The sequence below is a fragment of the Podarcis melisellensis genome (assembly GCF_964234715.1).
Source record: "Podarcis melisellensis genome assembly, chromosome: 3".
NCBI classification, from domain to species: domain Eukaryota; kingdom Metazoa; phylum Chordata; class Lepidosauria; order Squamata; family Lacertidae; genus Podarcis; species Podarcis melisellensis.
The window spans coordinates 169,385-190,029 of record NC_138530.1 but is presented as its reverse complement, the minus strand read 5'-3'; the positions used below and the strand labels follow the sequence as shown (position 1 = coordinate 190,029).

Sequence of the window (20,645 nt, the reverse complement as noted above, 5' to 3'; positions counted from 1 at the left end):
TCTGATTTTTCTGTAAAGTGGGCAAAGAAATCAGTGAGCATCCTTGGGCCACAGGAATCAACCAGGACCTGAACAGAATCAGGCTCTGCTGTGACTGGCACTTCCTTTAATGCTGTGAACCGCCCTGTGATCTTCGGATGAAGGGCACTATAGAAATTCAATAAATAATAATACTTACTTTAAAAGATTTCTAAGCACCTTGGGGCCTATCGGGAGGGTTTGCCCCTCTATTGTCAAAGCAAGATGGAAATGTGGGGATGCAGTGCCAGGCTGATGGGGCTGGATCTACAGAGCTGGCTTGTCCAACCGATGAGGGAGAAAGGGTGTCTTTCTGTTCAGAGGGAACCAGAAAAGCCCCTTCACGCATCCCAGCCCAGAGTTTGGGCTCCACGTCGATCCCCCACTTTGAGACACATCCATGGCAACAAGCCCTTTCGGGAAGGTCTTCCAGTGGTCCTGTTCTGTCCATGCGCTCAGGCACACACACAGCGGAGGCAGGGAGCAGGGCACACACAGGTTTATTGCCCTCAGCCCATTGGCATTACTGCTCCACATTCTTGACCCGCAGCACAACCGGGACGGAGGTGCAAGGGATCATCCCCAAGTCCGTAATGACCAGGTCCACCAGCTCCAGGGGGGTCACGTCGTAGACCAGGTTGAGGAGGCGCAGAGACTTGCTCTCCTGCCAGCCGGCCAGCAGGGTCCTCCCTGGCTTCCCACCAATCAGGTCGTCGGGGTCATCTGCAAGTGGCACAGCGGGGTCAGTGAGATGATGCCATTCCCCACCCCCAGGCAAGAGGAGGCTTAGGGTTCTCCCTCCCTCCCAAGGCCATGCTCTGGGGCAGCCCCAATAAGGGGGCTTGAGTGCAAGGGCCTGGGCTCTGCTTGGCATGTAGAAGGAGCTCAGCAGCATCTCCTTGCCCATCTTTGAGGACAAGGTGGCTTCCTGAGCTCAGAGGCAGGAGATCAGGCAACAGTCCTGGGCAGCCTCAAGAAAGCAGCCCCGCTCCAGGCTAGAGGGGCTTCCCGGGGCCCTACAGGCTTCCCCCACTCCGCTTGCTGCCATGGCAGACAGTTGCCCCTGCTAGCTGAGGGAGGGAGTGCCCTGTACGTACCCCAGGACCCTCTCAACTTACAGAGGGAGGGAAATGGGTGTTCTCATGGCATTATGATTGAGATTGAGGTTGAATCCTGACAAGACACAAGTACTGTTTCTGACAAGACACAAGTACAGGTGCGCAGCCTGGGAGTCATTTTGGACCCACAGCTGTCCATGGAGGCGCAGGTCAATTCTGTGTCCAGGGCAGCTGTCTCCCAGCTCCATCTGGGATGCAGGATGAGACCCTCCCTGCTCGACGACTGTCTCGCCAGAGTGGTGCATGCTCTGGTTATCTCCCACTTGGACTACTGCCATGCGCTCTACGTGGGGCTCCCTTTGAAGGTGACCCGGAAACTACAACTAATCCAGAATGCAATAGCTAGACTGGTGACTGGGAGCAGCTGCCGAGACTGTATAACACTGGTCTTCAAAGACCTACATTGGCTCCCAGTACGTTTCCGAGCACAATTCAAAGTGTTGGTGCTGACCTTTAAAGCGCTAAACAGACTTAGTCTTAGTTTTGTTGGAAGCCGCCCAGAGTGGTTGGGGAAGCCCAGACAGATGGGCGGGGTATTATTATTATTATCCTAATCAAAAAGTGCCAGCTGGGCATATCCCTGCTGCTCCCTCTCTTGTTAGCGACCTCCCCGACTCCCCACCCCCCAAGGGACCTGCAGCGTACCAAGCTCGTTGGAGACGAAGGAGTCGGTCTGGACTCTCTCGCAGAACTTGTAGGTCTCACAGCAGACCAGGACCGGCACGTTGTGGGCCTTTGAAAGCAGCGCGATCTGCGAGGTGCCCATGCGCGACATCACGGAGCCGTTGGCCAACAGCGCATGCGCGCCCAGAAGCACTTTGGACACCTGCCAGGGGAGGAAGCGGAGCTGGGGATCTCGGCACTCTTTCACGCCCAGCGAGGGTGCCGGGGGGAAGCCCCCACCCAGACTCGGCCAGGGCAGAGGCACAAAGCCTTTGCGGAGTCCATCTGCCAGCAGAAAGAGCCTCCCTGCTCCCCTGCCACCTCCTCACCTCAGGCAAGACGTAGGAGACGGCGTTGATGAGGACGTAGCTGCAGCAGATGCCCTGCTTGACCAGTCGGCGCAGCGTCTCCTGCCCCTCCAGCCGCGGGCGGCTGTCCACCACCACCACGCGGAAGGCACGGCCTGCAGAGCGGCACTGGGTGTGGCCGTCGCAGAGGATGCGCGTCACCAGGGAGGAGCTGCCAGGCAAACAGGGGCAAGGGGTGAGGAGGGGCCTTCCTGCTCCTGCCACCTCCCACCCTCCGCTGCTCTCACAACCCATCTCACGGGCAGGGCTGTCTCAGCGTCTCACGGGCTCTCGGTTGCCCCCAAACTCACGGTGCAGCCTGCCGCAGCAGAGCCCACCACAGCGCTCCGACCGACGGATGGTCTCTTCCCCGGACTCAGCTCTCGGGCCCCAGGGCCTAACGCCCCTGAGAGCCTGGCGCCCGGGTGTCCCGCACCCCTAGCACCTATGGGTAAGACGGCCCTGCTCGTGGGGCACAGGTCAGCCCAGCCAGGGGCAGGAGCTGCAGGCCGGGCTCCAACAGGCCTCCCGGGAGCCAGCCCCCTCCAACACCTGGGCTCCCCAGCCGACAAGACCCTTGCCGCCTACAGCAGGGTGCCCACCCCGGACCCTCGACTCCATACCATCCATAGATGAGGATGACGTCCCCGTCGTTGATCTTCTCTAAGGCAGACTTGGAAATGGCCTCGGCCGCCAAGACGATCTTCTCCCGCTCATACCTGTCAATGGCCTTTTGGAGGTCCCGCTTGGCCTGTCGTGGGAGGGGGGCCTGATCACCCCACGCTCTCTCGCCCATCTCCGTGAGGGGAGGAGCCCCCGCCTGCCCCCCTGGAGGACACCAAGAAGCCCTCTGCTTCCCAAGCTGGTCCAGTGACAGGGCTACCACCCCAAGGATGAACCCAGAGAGGTCTGGCAGCTTGTGGTGGGCTCCGCTGCCACTCAAACCCGCCAGGGAGCGTGGCAGAGAGACGGTGCCCCTCTTGCGCCTGCCATGGACCCCATGGCAAGCCCAGGCCCCTTCCCCCCCAGGCGCTGCTGGACTCACCTCCTCCTCGCGCATGGAGGCGGGCAGCGCAGAGATCTCCTTCTTGAGGAATTTGATGGCGTTGCCCATGCTGGCGGAAAGGGGCCGGCACTGGTTCAGGAAGCTGCAGGAGGAAAGGAGCGCTCAGCCCAGCCTCATGGCCCCCCCATGGCTGCCTGCCCTCCTGCCTCTCTTTCCCCAAGGGGGCCAGCCCCTCCCTGTCACCTGATGTAGGGCTTCAGCTTGTTCACCAGGTCCCGCGAGAGCTCCTCGTTGGCTGGGGTGGTGTAGTCCCCGATCACCTGCCGGGACAACAAGAGGGGCAGCGACCGTGAGATAGCGAGGTTACCCAGCGCCCTGATTCTGCCAGGGGCCAGCCAGACGCCTCTCCTGGGAGACCCACTGACCTCTGCAGGGGCACAGGAGACCCAGGCCACCCATAGACCTCTCCTAATCCCACCCAGCCCTTCCAAAGCCCCCAAGGCTAGTTGCCAATGCTGCTTCCATAGGTTAATTCTGCCTTGTCTGGACGACTCTGATCTTGAGCACCAATATTAGGAAAACTGGAGGGGCAGGGAGATATAAATTTAATAATAATATTTTTGTTGTTGTTGGAGGGAGTGGTGGATTATTGGTTTGTTTGGGGTTTTTCTGTATTTTTATCTTGTATTTTTTTGCTGTGAACTGCCTTGAAGAGGCAGTATACAAATTTGATATACATATATTAATAATAACAATAACGAGAAGGAAAACTCAGATCCTAAACCTCTACTTGTGGGACATATTTGGGGGAAGAAAAGGCTCGGGAGTAAAAAGGTAAAGGACCCCTGGACGATGAAGTCCAGTCAAAGGTGACTATGGGGTTATGTCGCTCATCTCGCTTTCCAGCCAAGGGAGTCGGCATTTGTTCAGACAGCTTTCTAGATCATGTGGCCAGCAGGACCAAACCGCTTCTGACGCAACAGGACACTGTGATGGAAACCAGATTGCACATAAACACCATTTACCTTCCCGCCACAGTGGTACCTATTTATCTACTTGCACTGGTGTGCTATCAAACTGCTAGGTTGGCAGGAGCTGGGACAGAGCAATGGGAGCTCCCTATTCCACAGGGATTCAAACTGCCGACCTTCCGACTGGCAAGCCCAAGAGGCTCCGTGGTTTAGACCACAGCGCCACCCGCATCCCGTCAGGAGAAAACCCAAGCGGAGTCCCCAAGATGGTTGGATGGCACTCGGCACACCTCCTTCCCGCAACTCCTGCAGCCAAGCTGGTGCCAAATGTCTTGCTCTGCTTTCCTTTGGACCCCATCAGCGAGATCAAGGGGGGTCTTGTTCTATGCGCAGCCCTGGACCTCCAGACACGCTGCCCAGGTTTGCATCCCGGGGAGGTCACTTTACTGCCTCCAATGCAGCAGTTTGACTTCACCCCCGGAGGCACACTCCATTGTCTCTGGAGACAGACGGAGGCCAACAGCAGGAATAAAATTCCCGCACTGCCATGTTGCAGATGGGGTCCCCCTGGAGCCTGGCTTTGCTTCCCCCCACCCAGACAGGAGCCACGGCGCCAACTTAGGCTGCGCCTGTTTTCTGGAAAGGCCAGCTCCTCTCTTGAGACTGCTGGCACACCCTCTGCTTGGGGCTGCCCTTGAAGAGCCTCCGGAAATGTCAGTGACGCCAGGATGCTGCCACTGCCTGGGCTGCTCACCCGGGAGATGCGAGTGCGATGCCAGCCCTGACTGGCAGCCAGGCAGGGTGTGGGTGTGAAGTCAGGCTCCTCTGCTGCATTGCGCCTCCCTTGGCGCTTCCTTGCAGCAAACCACCTTTGCGCAACCCCACCCACCTGTTTGAAGACCCTCAAGAGGGCGATGCAGCGGGCGTTGGAGCCATTGATGGTGCCCTGAGAGTACTGGAGGCCGAGGCGCACCACCGCCGGGTGGATGGCGGAGGCTGGGATGCTGCAGGGAGCACAGGAACACACAAAGGCATCGTGAGTCATTTCACACAGGCGCCACACCTTTCTAGGACATGACAGAACAGGTTTGCTTTCCACTCTTGCCCTCCCTTCAGAGGACTTTGACGACCCAACTCCATGCCCCTTGCGACTCTGCACTCGGCCCCACTTTCCTTTCTCCCCACACTTTGGCTTGTGAGGGCTTCCCGTCTGACGGCAGCCTTATTTAGGAAAGTTTTATTCTTCAAGTTTTATTCTCTTTTTAAGGTTTTGTTGAAAGCCGCCCAGAGTGGCTGAGAAGACCCAGCCAGATGGGCAGGGTAGAAATATTTATTATTATTATTATTATTATTATTATTATTATTATTAAAGCACCCACTAAAGAACAGGCCTTTTCTGTGGTGGGATGCTCTCCCCAGCGAGGCTCTTCTGGCACCATCATTGCATCCTGCGAACCATCCTGAAATCTTAGGATGAAGGGTAGTATATAGTATATAAATCTTAAGAACAACAACATCTTTAGGCGTGAGGTGAAAACATATCTCTTTACCCAGGCCTCTGGCCATTAAATAACTTATATTTGTTAAAGCCCCCCCCCTGTTGTTGTTGTTATTATTATTTTTGTTTTGCTGTGCATTCTGTTATTATTATTATGCTGCATATAAATAACGTTCTAAATGTTGCACACCACTCTGGGATCTTTGGAGAGTGATATATAAACTGAAATAACAGCAGCAGCAACAATAATAAAGGAACTGGAGTAAAACACATGTGGTTTGTGTGCTCACTGCCAAACTGGTACTTTTCCCGCTTCACAGATTCATTTCTAAAAAGCCATACAAAACCTCAACACATTTTTTGAAGGGGAAAGGTTGCGGGTTGTGAAGCAGCGATGCTATTGCTGTCCCCCCCCCCTTTTCAGATACCACAAAAAAGAAAAGTAGAGGTGATAAAATGAAATGCCTTTTTGGTAGTTCTCTCATTGCAAAAAGTGAATTTAGAGGGAACCAGGAGTTGTGCCTGCCCAGTGGAAGGCCCTCCTGGCAGATGCCAAAGAATTAAACAACTATATAACTTTTTGTAGACTTCTGAAGGCAGTCCTCTGATGGGAAGCTTTTAATGTTTGGTGGTGGTTGATTTTCGCCCCTTTATTTTTTCGTTGGAAGCCACCCAGAGTTACTGGCGCAACCCAGTCAGATGGCTGGGGTACAAATAATAAAGAATTATTAGTAGTACCCTCGTTATTCCTGTGTTTCCATGGGGAGACTGGCTGGGTGCCCCATTGCTGAGGATGGCATCTGAGGGCAGGCAGCCTGATGGGGCAGGACGGGGCAGAGGCATCTGAGACACTGGGCATTTATATGGGAATTGAATGACATCTTCTACTTCTAATTATATACCCTGGGAAATAAATAATATTAAGAAGTGCCAATGCAGTAGGAACGCCCCTCTGCCACAAGGTCCCCCCTGGGAGAGGCTCCTTCTTGCCCCAGCCCCTGGGCTCAGCCCCACGGCGGCTGTAAGGGGCGAGGCTGAGCTGGATGGAGCAGCCCCAACTTCCTCCTCCCTTTTCCCATCATCCATCTAAAAACAGCCCCATCACAAAATCTGCAAAAGCCAGCGAGAAGCAGCATAAAACGAATGGGGCAGCCCCACAGCCCGGATGGGGGAAACGGAGCCCTCCAAGGAAGCATGAGCATGGAGCTCCCGGGGTCGGAACGTGACGGACGGGCGCCAGGAGGGCACCAGGGTGGATTTGATTTAAATCAAAACAATTTAAATCACTAGTCAGTAAGACTTAAATCACTTTTTTACAGAAAGATTCATTCCTGCTGGTATCATCTTAATATTTACAACTAGAAGAAGGTTTCATTTTTGGAATAATAAATTTTCAGTGTAGTTATCAAAAATTACTGATTAGGTTATACTATTAGAAACACATAGACAGATAATTATGAAATTATTGTGAGGCTTAATAAGTTAACTGTTTATATTTGGAAAACTTTTCTGCTGTACTTTATTGGAAGGAGAAAAATAATGATTTCCTTAATAACAATTTAAACAATTTATTTACTAAAATAAGAACATTATAGCATGTATCTATGTTTGTTAACTGATGTGGTTAAACATTTTTTTTTATTATTAAAAAACCTTAGACTGAGTTTTCGCACACATGAAAAGCTTAAAACAAACCCTTACTTCCTGATGAATAGCCTTTGGACTATAATGTAACTTAAATCCAAAACTATCTTTAGTAAGATTTTTTCCTCCAAAATCATTTTTTTAAAAAAATCAATTTAAATTAAAAAATCTGATTTAAATAAAATAAAATCATTTTTTAAATAAAAAACCACGGATTTTTATCCACCCTGGAGGGCACCCACCTCATCTGCTGCGTCAGCAGCTTCTTGCGACTGTACTGGTGGAGGTGGGAGAAGAGGCTGACTTTGGCCCCGTAATCCGGCCTCAGAGGCACCTGCAGCAAGGAAGAGGAAGAAGTATAAAAGGGGGGCTGAGGGCAGGAGTCAAGACCCTCTGCACCCCTGCAAGCGGCAGCCGTGCCCCACCGCCCTTTGCCCTCCGTGCCCCTGGGGAAACCTTCTGCAATTGTTGCTGTCTCCCTTTCCTGTGCCCCATCGGTGGAACCAGCTGCCAAAGGGAAGGGGGAGATGGATTCCCCCCCCGCCCCAGATCTCCCTTCCTGAGCCACAAGAGCCCCCTCCACCTCCGCCACGTGGGCCTGCCTTCCAGGGCCCCCCACATCTCAACATAACTATTACGTTTTCATAAAATGGATGCACTAACTACAAAGAGCATTGCTGACTAACCAGCCAGGTGTGCTTTTAAGTGTGCTTGCAGGAGGGGTGGGGGGGGAGTGGAGCGGAGGTTGTTTTTATTATGTCTCTTGTGTTTTTATCTTGTATTTTTATGGGGCAAGCTGCCCTGAGATCTAGGATGAAGAGCTACGTACGAATTTAATAAATATCAAGAAATAATAAATAATAGCTTCTTGATTTCCTTGTGCTACCTTTTTGGAAACCATTTTAAAGATTTTCTTACACAACAGCACTTTAAAACATACAACAAGGTAAAACGCTAAAAGGTTAAAACTTAAGTCACTTCCTAAGCATCTAGACAGGCACCCCCAAACTCGGGCCTCTAGAAGTTTTGGAACTACAACTCCCATCATCCCTAGCTAGCAGGACCAGTGGTCAGGGATGATGGGAATTGCAGTCCCAAAACATCTGGAGGGCCAAGTTTGGGGATGCCTGGTCTAGACAAACTCCAATAGAATGTTTGTAGCAGGTACAGTGAGGGCGCCTGCTTGAGATCAAGAGGCGGGGAGTTCCAGAGGGCAGGTGCTGCCAGATTAACCCGTGAAGTTCTTACAAATGCGCAAAACTTGTGGGGTGTTACGGGGGCATAAAAGAGGTGGAAGGAAAGGGGGGAGGCAGCCGCGGTCCCCCCTCCCCCCTCGCCTACCTGCTGTCGCTCCAGCTTCTTGGCCAGCTTCTTCTGCGCCGCCGCATCATCCACCTGCACGTGCTCCGGGAGCCGCTTGACCCCTGCGGAGAAGGCCGGGGAGGCGGTGAGGCCGGACAGCGGCCGCTTTCCCCGGGCGCCCTCCCCGTCGGGGCGCCGCCTTACCTGGCTGGGTCTCGCCGGGCGGCGGGCGCGCCTTGGGCACCGGCGGGGCGGCGCCGGCGGGGGGCCCCGCTTCGCCCTTGCGCGCCTGCTTGAGCGCCCGCTCCGCCTCCTGCTTGGCCCGCCGCTCCGCGCGCAGCTCCGCCTTGCTCTTGCCCGCCGACGGCGCGGGAGGCTCCGCTCCTGCGGGAGAGAGGAGGGGGAGGCGGCGGAGGGTCAGCGGAGAGCAGCCAGCCGGGGAAGAGCCAGCCCGCCACCCGGTGCCCGCCTTCCGGTGCCCCGACCTGGCGCTAGAGGCGGCGGCGCGGGCTCCGCGACGGGGAGGGGGCCTCGGGGACCCTCCGCCGCCGCCGCCTCCTGCTGCTGCTGCTGCCCGGCCTCGTCCTTCCCGGCGTCGCGGCGCTGCTGCTTCTTCTTCTTCTGCAGCTTCTTCTCCCGCCGCTGCTGCAGCTTCTCCTCGGCGCTCGGAAGCCCCGACGGCGCCTGCAGGGGACGCGAGAGCAGAGCCCCGCGGGGCGTCAAAGACTGGCAGCCGGCCCCGACGGCGCCCTCCCCCCGGACCCCGGCGGCGCCCCTACCTGCCCGGGCCGCTCGCCGGCCTCGCCGCCGCCGCTGCTGCGCTCCGCCATCGCCGGCTCCTCTCTCCGACGCCACCGGATGCTGCAGCGCCCCCTCCGAGCCGGACGAGAAGCGGAGGGGGAGGAGCCAGGCCCGAAGCCCCGCCCCCTCGGTGCCGCTCGCCTCCCCCGGGGCGGCGGGGCTGAGATGCCCCCCTTGCCGCGGCTGCTTAGGCAGCCTCAGGGAGCGGGATGCCGTCGCGGGCGGGGCCTCCTCCCCCGGCCGAGACGGAGCGGACGGGCTCCCGAGCCCTCCGGGGCTGCTCGCGGTAGGGGCGGCTCCCTCCACCTCCCCCCGGAGGGCTAGGAGTCCCCCGACGGCCCCGTCCAGCTGCCCTTCGCCCCCGGGGCTTGGAGGGGCGGCGCTGGGCTTGCTGGCGCCCCTCGTGGCCGCCGCCCGGTCTGCGGCGAGCCCGAGGGGGAGGAGCCGCCCCGCCAGGCCGCCCCTCCCCGTCCCGCGCCCCGCCCCGACGGGGCCCGCCTCTCCTTGCGCAAGATGGCGGCGGCAGCGGCGGCGGCTGTCGGGGCGGCGGAGCTGGGCCCGCGCCCGGGCCGGAGGTAGCGGAGGGCGAGGCGAAGCGAGCGGCCATGCACTTCTCCATCCCCGAGACCGAGAGCCGCGCCGCGGACGGCGCCAACGCCGCCTACGTGGTGCGTGGCTGGACGGGGGGGGGAGGAGGAGGAGGACGCCCCCCGGGAGGGAGGGAAACGCCGACGCCCCCCGGAGAGGAAGCCCCGCTCTGCCCGTCCCCCCCAGCCGCTCGCGGGAGCCGCCGGCCTGCAGAGGGCCGCGGGTGGGTGGGGTGTCCGCCTGGGCCGCGACGGGGCGGCCTCCGCTGCCGGGCTGGCCGGCTGCCCTCTTCTCTTTCCCGGGGAAGGAGCGGGACGAGGGCTCCGCGGGCTCCGGCTGCCCCCCCCCCCAAAGAGCCAGGCCAGAGGGCCTTAGTGGGGCGCAGCGCTCGGGGCCTCCCGTCCTGCGCCACTTACCGGGCAGAGTCACACCAGTGCCGCCCCCCCCCCGTCGATTTCCAAGCGAGAAGGGAGAGGTCCCATCGGCAGCCAGCCTGGGGGTGTGCCAGCTGCGCCAAGCGGCCACTTGGGCACCCAGTCCTCCCCTTCTGCTCCTGCTGGGGGGCCACGGACTTTCCTGCTCCGGCCCCCCAAAGCCTCCTTCTGGAGGAGAAGGTGGGAGGAGCGGGTTCAGGCCCCCCTGCCGTGCTTGCTGCCCCTTCGATTGCTCTGCCCCCCCCCCCGTGAGTGCCCTTGGGGTGCGACCCGCCTGGCCCCTGACCCGCCCCCTTCTCTCCCCTGGCAGGCCTACAACATCCATGTCAACGGCGTCTTGCACTGCCAGGTCCGCTACAGCCAGCTGCTGGGCCTGCATGAACAGGTAGGGGGCGCATTGCGGGGGGCTGGGCTGGATGACCCTCGGGGGTCCCTTCCAGTGGATTGCATGCTTGGCCGATGGGGGTTGGCGGAGTGCTTCCCCCCAGTGTTTGGGGCGGGGGGGTCTGGCCCCCTTGTTCCGGAGCCAGGCTGGGCACAGAAACGCTCTCCCTCCTTGCAGCTCCGGAAGGAGTATGGGGCCAACGTGGTGCCCGCCTTCCCCCCCAAGAAGATCTTCACCCTCACCCCCGTGGAGGTGGAGCAGCGGCGGGAGCAGCTAGAGAAATACATGCAGGCAGGTGAGTCCCTGGGAAGGTGGGCTTGAGGGTCTGGGGGGGCTAGCAAGGAGCCCCCCCCGGCTGACAGCTGCCCTTCTCTCGTCCTTCTGCCCCCCCCCCAGTGCGCCAGGACCCCTTGCTGGGAGGCAGCGAGATCTTCAACAGCTTCCTGCGCAAGGCTCAGCAGGTGAGCCAGGACAGGTGAGTTGGGGGGGCGGTGGGCGAAGGGCCAGGCACTGACCCTCTTTGTGCCCCCCCAGGAAACGCAGCAGATCCCCACAGAGGAGGTGCAGCTGGAGGTGCTGCTGTCCAACGGACAGACCGTCAAGGTCAAGCTCCTCACCTCGGACCAGACGGAGGACGTCCTGGAGGTGAGGCCTTTTTTGGGGGGGGGGCAGAGGGTTTATTAACAAAACCAAGAGGACGTTAAGGATGGCGCTTAGCAAGACGCACCAAAGTTAAAACGTGAAAGCAGATTGTAATTGAACGCCTTGAATGTGTTTTCTGCCTTTCTTAAGATGGCAGGTCTTTTTCCCAGGGGAGGGAGGGAGGGAAAGAGGGAGGAAGCAGCTGCTTTTGGTGACCCCCCCCAATTGCTCCCCATTGTCCGCAGGCCGTGGCCTCCAAGCTGGACCTGCCAGAGGACCTGATAGGCTACTTCCACCTCTTCCTGGTGCGAGAAGCCAAGGACGGGGCCTTTTCCTGTGAGTGGCCCCCCTGCTGTTATGTGCGCCTTGCTTGGCAGGATCGGGGAGGGAAAGGAGGGGGAATTGGGGGGGTGCGGGAAGGGGGGGAGCTGGTCTGGGTGCTGCAGCTCTGTGTTGGCTTTCTTCCCAGTCATCCGGAAGCTGCAGGAGTTTGAGCTGCCCTACGTGTCCGTCACCAGCCTCCGCAACCCTGAGTACAAGATCCTTTTGCGCAAGAGGTGAGGGGGCAGCAGCTGCCATGGGGGGGGACCCCAGGCGCCAGACCCCCAGCCAGCACAGGCCCTCTAACGGCACCTGCTCCCTTTTCCCCGCAGCTACTGGGACTCCGCCTACGACGATGACGTGATGGAGCAGCGGGTGGGGCTGAACCTGCTCTATGCCCAGGTGAGCACCGGGACCCTGACTGGGCTACGGGGTTGGACTAGATGACCCTTGGTGTCCCCTCCAACTCTGTACAGCCCCAAGATCCCTCTCCTTTCCCCTTCCAGACGGTGGCCGACATTGAGAGGGGCTGGATCCTGGCAAACAAAGAGCAGCATCGCCAGCTGAAGTCCCTGCAGGAGAAAGTCTCCAAGAAGGAGGTTGGTTGGGACCCTGCGTGGGTTGGGCGTTGCTAGCCCCCAGCTCCTCTGTTTGGGGGGCTCCAACGCTGCCTAGGATTCCTGGGTTTGGGGGGGTGGACTGGAGGACCCTTTAGTACCCCCTCAAACGCTGAGATTCCCACTCTTTTTTTCCTTGGCGCAGTTCATCCGCCTGGCGCAGACGCTCAAGTATTACGGCTATCTCAAGTTTGACCCCTGCGTGACGGACTTCCCCGAGAAGGGCTGCCATGTCATTGTGGGCGCCGGGAACAGCGAGCTGAACTTCCAGGTCAAGCTGCCCAGCGACCAGATCAAGGAGGGCAGCTTCAAAGTGACGCGCATGCGCTGCTGGAGGGTCACGTCCTCAGTGAGTGATGCGCGGAGCCCCTTTCATGCACCCGTCTGGCCAGTTGGCTGCCTCTTGGCCCTCTTTCTCCCCTGGCAATTTGTGGGTGTGTCTCTCCCCCCCCCCCCCGCAAGTGCAGAAAGGCTTCACACCCCCACACCTCCTTTCCAGGTCCCCGTGCATAACGGGACGTCCGGCCCAGCAGGCAGCAAGTCGGAGGTGAAGCTGGAGTTGGCTTTTGAGTACCTGATGAGCAAGGACCGCCTGCAATGGGTCACCATCACCAGCCCCCAGGTAGGCCCAGCAGCGAGGGGGGCGGGTTTGGCCCTGGGGGGCAGCCGCCTCTGCCCGCACTGAGACCCCCTTGCCCTGCCCCATACCCGCTTCAGCACTCGAGAGCATGCCTGCCCAATAACACACTCCAAACACTTCTTGAGAAATGCAAACCGGATTTTATTCTAGTCTGGCTCACAGCCCCAAAATTATGGCGCAAGAGGCTGGACTTCCTGCCTGAGGTCAGCAAAACCGGGGCTCTTGCTGGGGGGCGGGGGCAGCGTGGCACACGGGACTAATGTCACAAGGTCTCCCCCCCCCTTGCAGGCGATAATGCTGAGCATCTGCTTGCAGTCAATGGTGGATGAGCTAATGGTGAAAAAGTCCGGGGGCAGCATCCGCAAGGTGAGGCTTTGGGCCCCCAGCAGACCTTGGGGGCAGGGTGGGGGGCGGAAACAAAGCCACCCTGTTTTTGAGGTCCACAAGACCAACCTACTTTTCGGTCTTTCGCCAGATGTTTCGCCGGCGAGCCAATGGAGCCCTGCAGCGCTCCGACAGCCAGCAAGCCGTGAAGTCCCCCCCTCTCCTGGTAAGCAGCCCCTAACCCCACCAGACCCCTGCCCCAGCCTGCCCCCCCCCCCGGGGGGGGGCTTGGTCTCCTCTGACATGTCTGCCTGTCCCAGCAGGATTCGCCCGACAGCAGCCGGGACTCCCTCACGAAGGTTGCGGTGAGTAGCTCTTTTCCCTTTGCTCCCCTCCCACGTCCCCCGACTTGTGGAAGGGGCCCCCAGGGGACAGGGGCAGCCTGTTCTCACTCCCCCCTTCCTCCCCCAGAGCAAGCTCAGCTCGGTCAGCCTGAGGGCCATCAGCCATTCCAGCTCCGCCACCGACATCGGGGCGAACGATTTCCACGGCAACTACGCCTTCGAGGGCATCGGCGACGAGGACCTGTGAGCGGCCTGCCCCCCCCGCCTCCATGTGGAATGTACGACCCCCCGGGTTGACCTGGATGTGCCTCGACCCCAGCCGGCTCCTCGCCCCCCACCTCGGCTCCCCCCGGGCCCCGGGACGGGCAGCGGGTGGGGTTGCCGGCTGGCGGCTTCAGCTCCATACGCGCCAAATTAGGGTAGAGTGGACATTTTGCCCAGCGATCCGACGCAGCTCTGGCGCTGGCCAATAGACTTCTGTGTAACTGCTAGGCTTGTAATCTCGTTTAATCTCCCTGCTGTTTACAGATGAACACGAACGAATGTTTGTGGCAATGATTAAATAGATCATGATTGGGAAGTCCTGTCTGCCTCTCCTCCTGCCTTCTCCTGCTTTACGCAACACAAAGGAATACAGAGAAAGGAGGAAAGAGCTCACACAGCTCTCTGCGATTCTATAGAACTTTGCAAAGACCAGATGTAAGAATTGGGCATTTATATTCCACCAAGTGTCTGTTTCTTTAAATAACAGCCTTTCCTTAAAATATGCAGTACCAAAATCATGTCCAGGTGCGATATAGGATGTCCCAAAACCCAAGTCCCGCCCAATATCCCTCCTTTCAATAAAGAGAAAATAATAGCTACCTTTGTTTCTAAAGGATAATCCACATCCCTGGGAGTGTTATAGCGTTCTTCTCAATCGCTCCAACCGCAGTGGCACTTGGTGGAATATAAATGCCCAAGTTTTACGTTTGGTCTTTGCCAAGTTCTATAGAACTGCAGAGAGTTGTGTGAGCCGCGTTTCTCCTGCTTTAGAGAGAATGGGTAACTACCCCTTCTGTGCTATTTATGGGGGGGGGACTCCCCAAACCACCTACTTCCTGGGGGGGAGGGGGAAGCCATCTCCCAGCACTGCCGGTTGCCGCGTGTGAGTTTCGGTTCTGCTGCTCTCCCCCAGCCAAAATAAAGCAAGATAAGAAAACAGTTTAATGCATTAATACACAATATAAATTACACAGACTCAAGCAGCAACCACAGTTAAAAGGGGCTGGGGAGGAGGCACAGAGAGGACAGGAAAGCACCAAGAACCGCCCTCAGTCAGAGGGTTTCTTTTTTTGGGGGGGGGGAGAGGAGTGTTCTGCTGCCCCACAGATACAATCTTTCCCAGGTGACGTGAAAAGGGCCCAATCCTCGGGAGCAGGCCGTGCCCAGCTGCGTTTTGGCCAAGGAGGTCCCAGTGCTCCGCTGCCGGCACGAACTGCACTGCCCCCCCCCCAGGGTCCCTACAGCTGCTTCCCCCAGTCCTGGGCGTGGGGGCTTGTTTGGCAAGTGGAAGAGGCCCCCTCTTTCTCCTCCTGCCATCCGAGCCTATTCCTATGCAGAGACACCCGGGAGGAGGCGGGTGCCTTGGTGTGGCGGGTGCCTGCGGTCTCCCCCCGCGGGCCCTCAAGGCAGGCTGCTGTCCAGGCTGGGGCCCCCCTCCTCCTCGGGCAGGCCCTGGCCGTGCACCTTCTGGTGGCGCTTGTAGTTGTCCCAGTGGCCGGTGGTGTAGGGGCAGATGCGGCACTGGAAGGGCTTCTCTCCCGTGTGCCTCAGCATGTGGCGCTTGAGGTTCATGCTCTGGTTGCAGGAGTAGGAGCAGAGGCGGCAGCGGAAGGGCTTGTCCCCCGAGTGGATGCGGCCGTGGCGCTTGAGGTTGGCCAGGTTGCCGCAGGCGTAGGGGCACAGCGGGCACTTGTAGGGCTTCTCTCCCGTGTGCACCCGCTGGTGGCGCTTGAGGTTGTCGAGGTGTGCCGAGGCGTAGGGACACAGGGCGCAGGCAAAGGGCTTCTCCCCACTGTGTGTCTTCATGTGCCGTGCCAGGTGGTTGGGGTAGGTGGTGACGAAGGGGCACAGCTGGCATGAGAAGCCCTTGGGCGACGACTGCTCCGCCCCCAGCACGGCCAGGCTGCAGCGCCCGCACACCGGCTCGCCCAGGCCCTCATCCGCCTCCAGGACCAGTCCGCACGCCCGGCACGTGAAGGGGAAGAGCAGCTCCGGGAGGACGGCCGCAGAGTCCTCGGGCCTCAGGAATGGGGAGCCCGGGGCCAAGAGCGGAGGCTCTGTGGAGGAGAAAGAACAGTGAGGGGGGCAAAGGGGGCTGGGGGAGGGAATTCCTGCAGCCTGGGACACGTGACCCACGTTCTGCGCTCCTGCACGCAGCGTCCACCTAAGAGCCCCCCTTTCCTCTTATCTGCTCCAGAGCTGGCTCCCACACTGCTGGACTCTGCCGACCCCGTAGAGGTTAGGCTGAAGATCCCTTCCAATGAGGAGGCCGCCATCTTGGGAAGCAGAAAAAAGGATTTGTGGGTTTATTCATTTAGCTAGGAGGGGTCTGAGGAGAGTGTTCCCCACTACCTTGCTGGGAATGGCTTAAAATCAGTCGCAAGGGACTTCCAGGGTCCCCTGGTCCAATCCCTTACGTAGGAACTGCTGCTGCTGCTGCTGCTGCTGAGGAATCGCAGGCAGATGGCCAAGCAATCTCTGGTGAAAGACCTGCAAGCCCTGAAGAAGAGTCCTGCACCATAGGAGGGAGCCCATTCCGCTCTCAAACAGCCCTCACCTCCAGAAAGTTCTTCCTAATGTTAAGTCAGAATCTGCTCCCTTGTCATTAAGGCTTCAGATCCTGCCCCCTGGAGCAGCAGAAAATAACCTGGCTCCATCTTCCAGGGGACAGCATTTCCAGGCTTCTCATGGTCATCTGTCAGGAATGCTTTAGGTGAGATTCCTGCACTAGATGACCCTCAGCTCCCCCTTCCAACTCTACATTGCTAGGATTGATAAAAACATAAGAAAAGCCTGCTCATCAGGCCAGTGAGCCCCTCTAGTCCAGCCTCCTGTACTCGCAGTGGCCAAGAGCCTTCTCCCCTCCTGGGGTCAAACTCTGGCTCTCTTCTCCAGGCTACACAGACCCAACTCCCACAACCATTCCTTGTAAGGAGGGATTTCCAGACTCCTTGCTCATCCTGGTCTCCCTTCCAGCTTGTCAATATCCTTTCATTCCAAAGCTAAACAGCTCTTACTGTCTGAAAGTTATTCCCAACATTCAGTCAGCATCTCCTTTCTTTGATTCAAAGAACTAGGAAGGAGATACCCATTAAACATTAGGAAGAGATTCCTGACAGCTGTCTACCAGCTCCATCTGGTACATAGACTGAGACCCTCCCTGCCCACAGACTGTCTTGCCAGAGCGGTGCATGCTCTGTTATCTCCTGCTTGGACTACTGCAATGCGCTCTAGGTGGGACTCAGAAGCTAAAACTAATCCAGAATGCGGCAGCAAGACTGGTGACTGGGAGCAGCCGCCAGGACCATACAACACCAGTGCTAAAGTATCTACATTGGCTCTTGGTACAAGCACAATTCCAAGTGTTGATGCTGACCTTTGAAGCCCAAAACGGCCTCAGCCCATTATACCTGAAGGAGCCTCTCCACCCCCATCATTCAGCCTGGACACTGAGGTCCAGCGCCGAGGACCTTCTGGCGGTTCCCTCATTGTGGAAGCCAAGTTACAGGGAACCAGGCAGAGTGCCATCTCAGTGGTGGTGCCCGCCCTGTGGAACGCCCTTCCATCAGATGTCAAGGAAATAATCAACCATCTGACTTTTAGAAGGCATCTGAAGGCAGCCCTGTTGAGGGAAGCTTTTCATGTTTGATGTCTTATCGTGTTTTTAATATTCTGTTGGGAGCAGCCCAGAGTGGCAGGGGAAACCCAGCCAAAGGGGCAGGGTAAAAACAATAACATCATTATTATGTATTATTACTATTGACAGTAAGAGCTGTTTGGCAGTGGAACCAGTTCATTAATAAGGGTGTGGACTCTCCTTCACTGGAGATTGCTAAGCAGCTGTTGGGCGGCTATCGGTCAGGAAGTCTTTCTGCTTGGCAAGGGGTTGGACCCCCACCCCCGGCCTGCCCCACATACCTGTCTCCTGCTCCGCAGCCGCTGGCCCCTCCATCTCCGCCTCCGACTCCCCCTGCGCCCCGGGGCTGTGGCGCCGCAGGGGGTTGCCCCGGGTGCATCGGCAGGTGCAGGAGCCGCAGCGCAGCGGGTGCTCCTGGCCGTGGACCCGCTGGTGCCTCTTGAGGTTGCCGAGGCTGCTGCAGGCGAAGGGGCAGGTGGGGCAGCGGTAGGGCTTCTCTCCCGTGTGGGTGCGCAGGTGGCGCGTCAGGTTGACCAGCTGGGCCGAAGCGTAGGGGCAGTGCGGGCAGCGGTAGGGCTTCTCCCCGTTGTGGGTCTTCATGTGGCGCTTGAGGTGGCTGGAGTAGTGCGAGGCAAAGGGGCACAGCTGGCAGGAGAAGACCACCCGCCCCTTGGCGGAACCTTCCTCCTCCTCCTCCTCCTCCTCCTCCAGCTCTTCTTCCTCTGGCGGGCAGCAGGCGGCAGAGGCAGGGGCAGGCAGGCCGCAGTGCTGGCAAGCCTGGCCGGGCCCCTCACCATTGTCCTGGGCCTGGCACAGCGGCGGGAACTCCTCATCGCTCAGCACGTAGGACGAGAGTCCGGGCGTCCCCCCAAGGGAGTCTGCGGCACACAAGGAGGGGGCATCAGGGGGGCAGCGGGGGGCATCCTCACCTCGGCCCGTCCCTTTCCTGCTGGCACAACAGGGGGTTACCACGGTGGCGGGAGCGGGGAGCGATCCCTGGGGGAGCCCTTCCTCGGCGCGCAGCCCCCCGCCCATGCGCCCCCCCTCCCGGCCCGCCGCCCGCTTCCCCCGCACCTTCCGAGTCCTTCTCGAAGGCGAGGCCGGCGGCGCCGCTCTCCTCCTCGTCGTCCTCGTCCTCCAGCTCCAGCTCGTGCTCCGAGAGGAAGGCGCCCGGCGGAGCCAGGCCCTCCTCGCCCGGAGGATCGACCGCCGCGCCCGCCGCGTCCACTGCAAGAGAGCGAGACGGGAGGAGGGCCGACGGGGCGCCCCGGTCAGACACGGGCGCGACGGTCCCGGGAGCCCCGCCCCAACCCGGAAAAGGACCCCCCCGCCGCCGCCGCCGCCCGGTGCGGAGGAGGAAGAGGCTCCCTTGACCCGCCCGGACGGGGCCCGCCTCCCCCCCCCCGATCCCGGCCCGGCTGACCTTTGACGGGCTGCGGGTGGCGCTGCTTCCGGCGGGGCATCTTGCCGGGCCCAGGCGGCGGCGGGGCTGGCGGGGCGGCGTCGGGCGGCTCCAGCCCTGGGCGCCTCCCGCTCGCCGGGCCGCTCGGCGCCGCTGCTCCGGGGCCGCCCCGCCTCTTCCTCCGCGACGCCCCGCCTCTCGCCGCCGCCGCCGCCGCCGCTCCGCCTCCTCCCGCCCATCCGCGGGGCGGGCGGCCACAGACGCGCGCGCTTCCGGTTCCGCTCCCGGCCGCGCGGCATGACGGGAGGCGGAGTCGCTGCCCTCGCGAGAGCAGGACCGGGAGCGGCGGCGAGAGCGCAGACTCAGCGCAAAGGGCAGAGGCGTCTGGAGGCGCCGGCTTCCGGGCTCCGCCTTGACAGCCGCTCCTCCTCTCTGCCCGACGGCGAAGGCGGAAGATGCTCCGCCATGAAGCTCCAGAGTCCAGCCTGATCGGCCTCGGAGAGAGAGAGAGAACCACGTGGCGGGGGAGGAAGGGGGGGATCAGCAGTGGGTCAGCTTCCATGTGCCCGAGGGGATCGGCTGTCTGGCGCCTGGTCCTCCCCAACAGGGGAAGCAGCCACGGAATTCCCCCTCCTGCCCCCGTTTCTATGCCCGCTGAACAGAGGGCCGCCTCCTCGGGGAGAGCTCTTCCCTCCCCGGGCGGGTCACATGTTTTAGCTTAAACCAAAAAAAAAATTTCCTTCCAGTAGCACCTTAAAGACCAACTAAGTTAGTTCTTGGTATGAGCTTTCGTGTGCATGCACACTTCTTCAGATACCTTAAGGTGCTACTGGAAGGAGAAAAAAAATTTGTTTTGACTATGGCAGACCAACACGGCTACCTATCTGTAACATGTTTTAGCTTGGAACTCTACGCGCAAGGGCCGTCTGGGGCTGCATTCCTGATGGGTCAGCCTGGTCTTTGGGGCTCCAAGGGCTGGCAGGGCATTTACAGTTCAAAAAGCGGCAACCGCCGCTTCGCCGAAGAAGAAGCCCCAGGTGGACGGCAGCTCCACGAGAGCCTCTGCCAAGGAGAGACCGAAGCGGAGGAGCCGGAGAGCCCCGTCTATGCTCTTATCACTCTTTCCTCTTCTGTCTCTAGGGATGCTCCTCCACTCGCGCCTGCGCAGGAATCCGGAAGCGAGGGAGGCGGGGCTGAAGCCACCATGGACCCGCCCTCGGTGACGTCGGAGTCCTGGGGGCCCCAAAGAAGCGGGGCTCCTGCTGCCCCATTGATGGGGTGGGAAAAGGGGTCTGCAGGTTGGGCTTTGCGTGCCCCCCCAGCAGCCCGCCTCCTCCTGCGCAGCCCCTTGGATGCCCAGAGCGCAGAAGTCAAGACGAGAATCGCCCAGCTCAGTCTCGGGTCTTCTCTCCCAGGGCGGAAGGGAGAATTCCCCCGAGGGAGAAATGGGTCTCCGTCCTGAAACAAGGCGAGCTGTCAAGCCCTGGCTCGCTCTCTTTCTGACCCAGGTCTGCTTTCGGGAGGGTGCGGAGAATCACGGGCAATGCTCTGGCCCCGCAGAACTGGCCATCTTACGCGGGTGTAACATCAGCAGAGAAAACACATACCATTTGCACTTCAAGCCAAAACATATTTATTCAGAAGTAAGCCCATTCAGATCAGTGGGACTTCCTCCCTAG

The 20,645-nt window shown here is 59.3% G+C and overlaps 3 protein-coding genes across 5 annotated transcripts; 1 reads left to right on the top strand and 2 right to left on the bottom strand.

The window, feature by feature from the left end:
- Window positions 1–501: 501 nt before the first annotated feature.
- EIF2B4 (eukaryotic translation initiation factor 2B subunit delta) lies at window positions 502–9,506 on the bottom strand. The gene is made up of 12 exons (XM_081904116.1): window positions 9,347–9,506; window positions 9,053–9,251; window positions 8,772–8,951; window positions 8,607–8,689; window positions 7,508–7,599; window positions 5,013–5,127; window positions 3,396–3,472; window positions 3,192–3,294; window positions 2,770–2,897; window positions 2,129–2,318; window positions 1,782–1,962; window positions 502–741 (listed from the first exon to the last, which is right to left on the bottom strand). Exons 1-12 carry the CDS (start codon window positions 9,395–9,397, stop codon window positions 542–544), a joined length of 1,599 nt encoding a protein of 532 aa, XP_081760242.1. The 5' UTR covers window positions 9,398–9,506; the 3' UTR covers window positions 502–541.
- A 367-nt stretch (window positions 9,507–9,873) lies between these two features.
- Window positions 9,874–14,243, top strand: SNX17 (sorting nexin 17). Of its 2 annotated transcripts, none has more exons than XM_081904191.1 (15): window positions 9,874–10,036; window positions 10,701–10,775; window positions 10,953–11,070; window positions 11,172–11,236; window positions 11,310–11,420; window positions 11,663–11,753; window positions 11,887–11,974; window positions 12,071–12,140; window positions 12,245–12,337; window positions 12,501–12,704; window positions 12,855–12,977; window positions 13,284–13,361; window positions 13,471–13,545; window positions 13,640–13,684; window positions 13,791–14,243. In XM_081904191.1, exons 1-15 carry the CDS (start codon window positions 9,974–9,976, stop codon window positions 13,908–13,910), a joined length of 1,419 nt encoding a protein of 472 aa, XP_081760317.1. In that variant the 5' UTR covers window positions 9,874–9,973; the 3' UTR covers window positions 13,911–14,243. The 2 variants fall into 2 exon arrangements, with proteins under 2 accessions (XP_081760317.1, XP_081760318.1); XM_081904192.1 differs by having other exon boundaries at window positions 9,876–10,036; window positions 13,643–13,684.
- A 603-nt stretch (window positions 14,244–14,846) lies between these two features.
- Window positions 14,847–19,265, bottom strand: ZNF513 (zinc finger protein 513; the record flags this gene model as incomplete). 2 transcript variants are annotated; one of them, XM_081904087.1, is made up of 4 exons in its annotated part: window positions 14,847–15,984; window positions 17,846–18,510; window positions 18,639–18,791; window positions 18,988–19,265. In XM_081904087.1, 4 exons carry the CDS (start codon window positions 19,263–19,265, stop codon window positions 15,329–15,331), a joined length of 1,752 nt encoding a protein of 583 aa, XP_081760213.1. In that variant the 3' UTR covers window positions 14,847–15,328. The 2 variants fall into 2 exon arrangements, with proteins under 2 accessions (XP_081760213.1, XP_081760214.1); XM_081904088.1 differs by having other exon boundaries at window positions 17,846–18,442; window positions 18,988–19,137.
- Window positions 19,266–20,645: the final 1,380 nt, after the last annotated feature.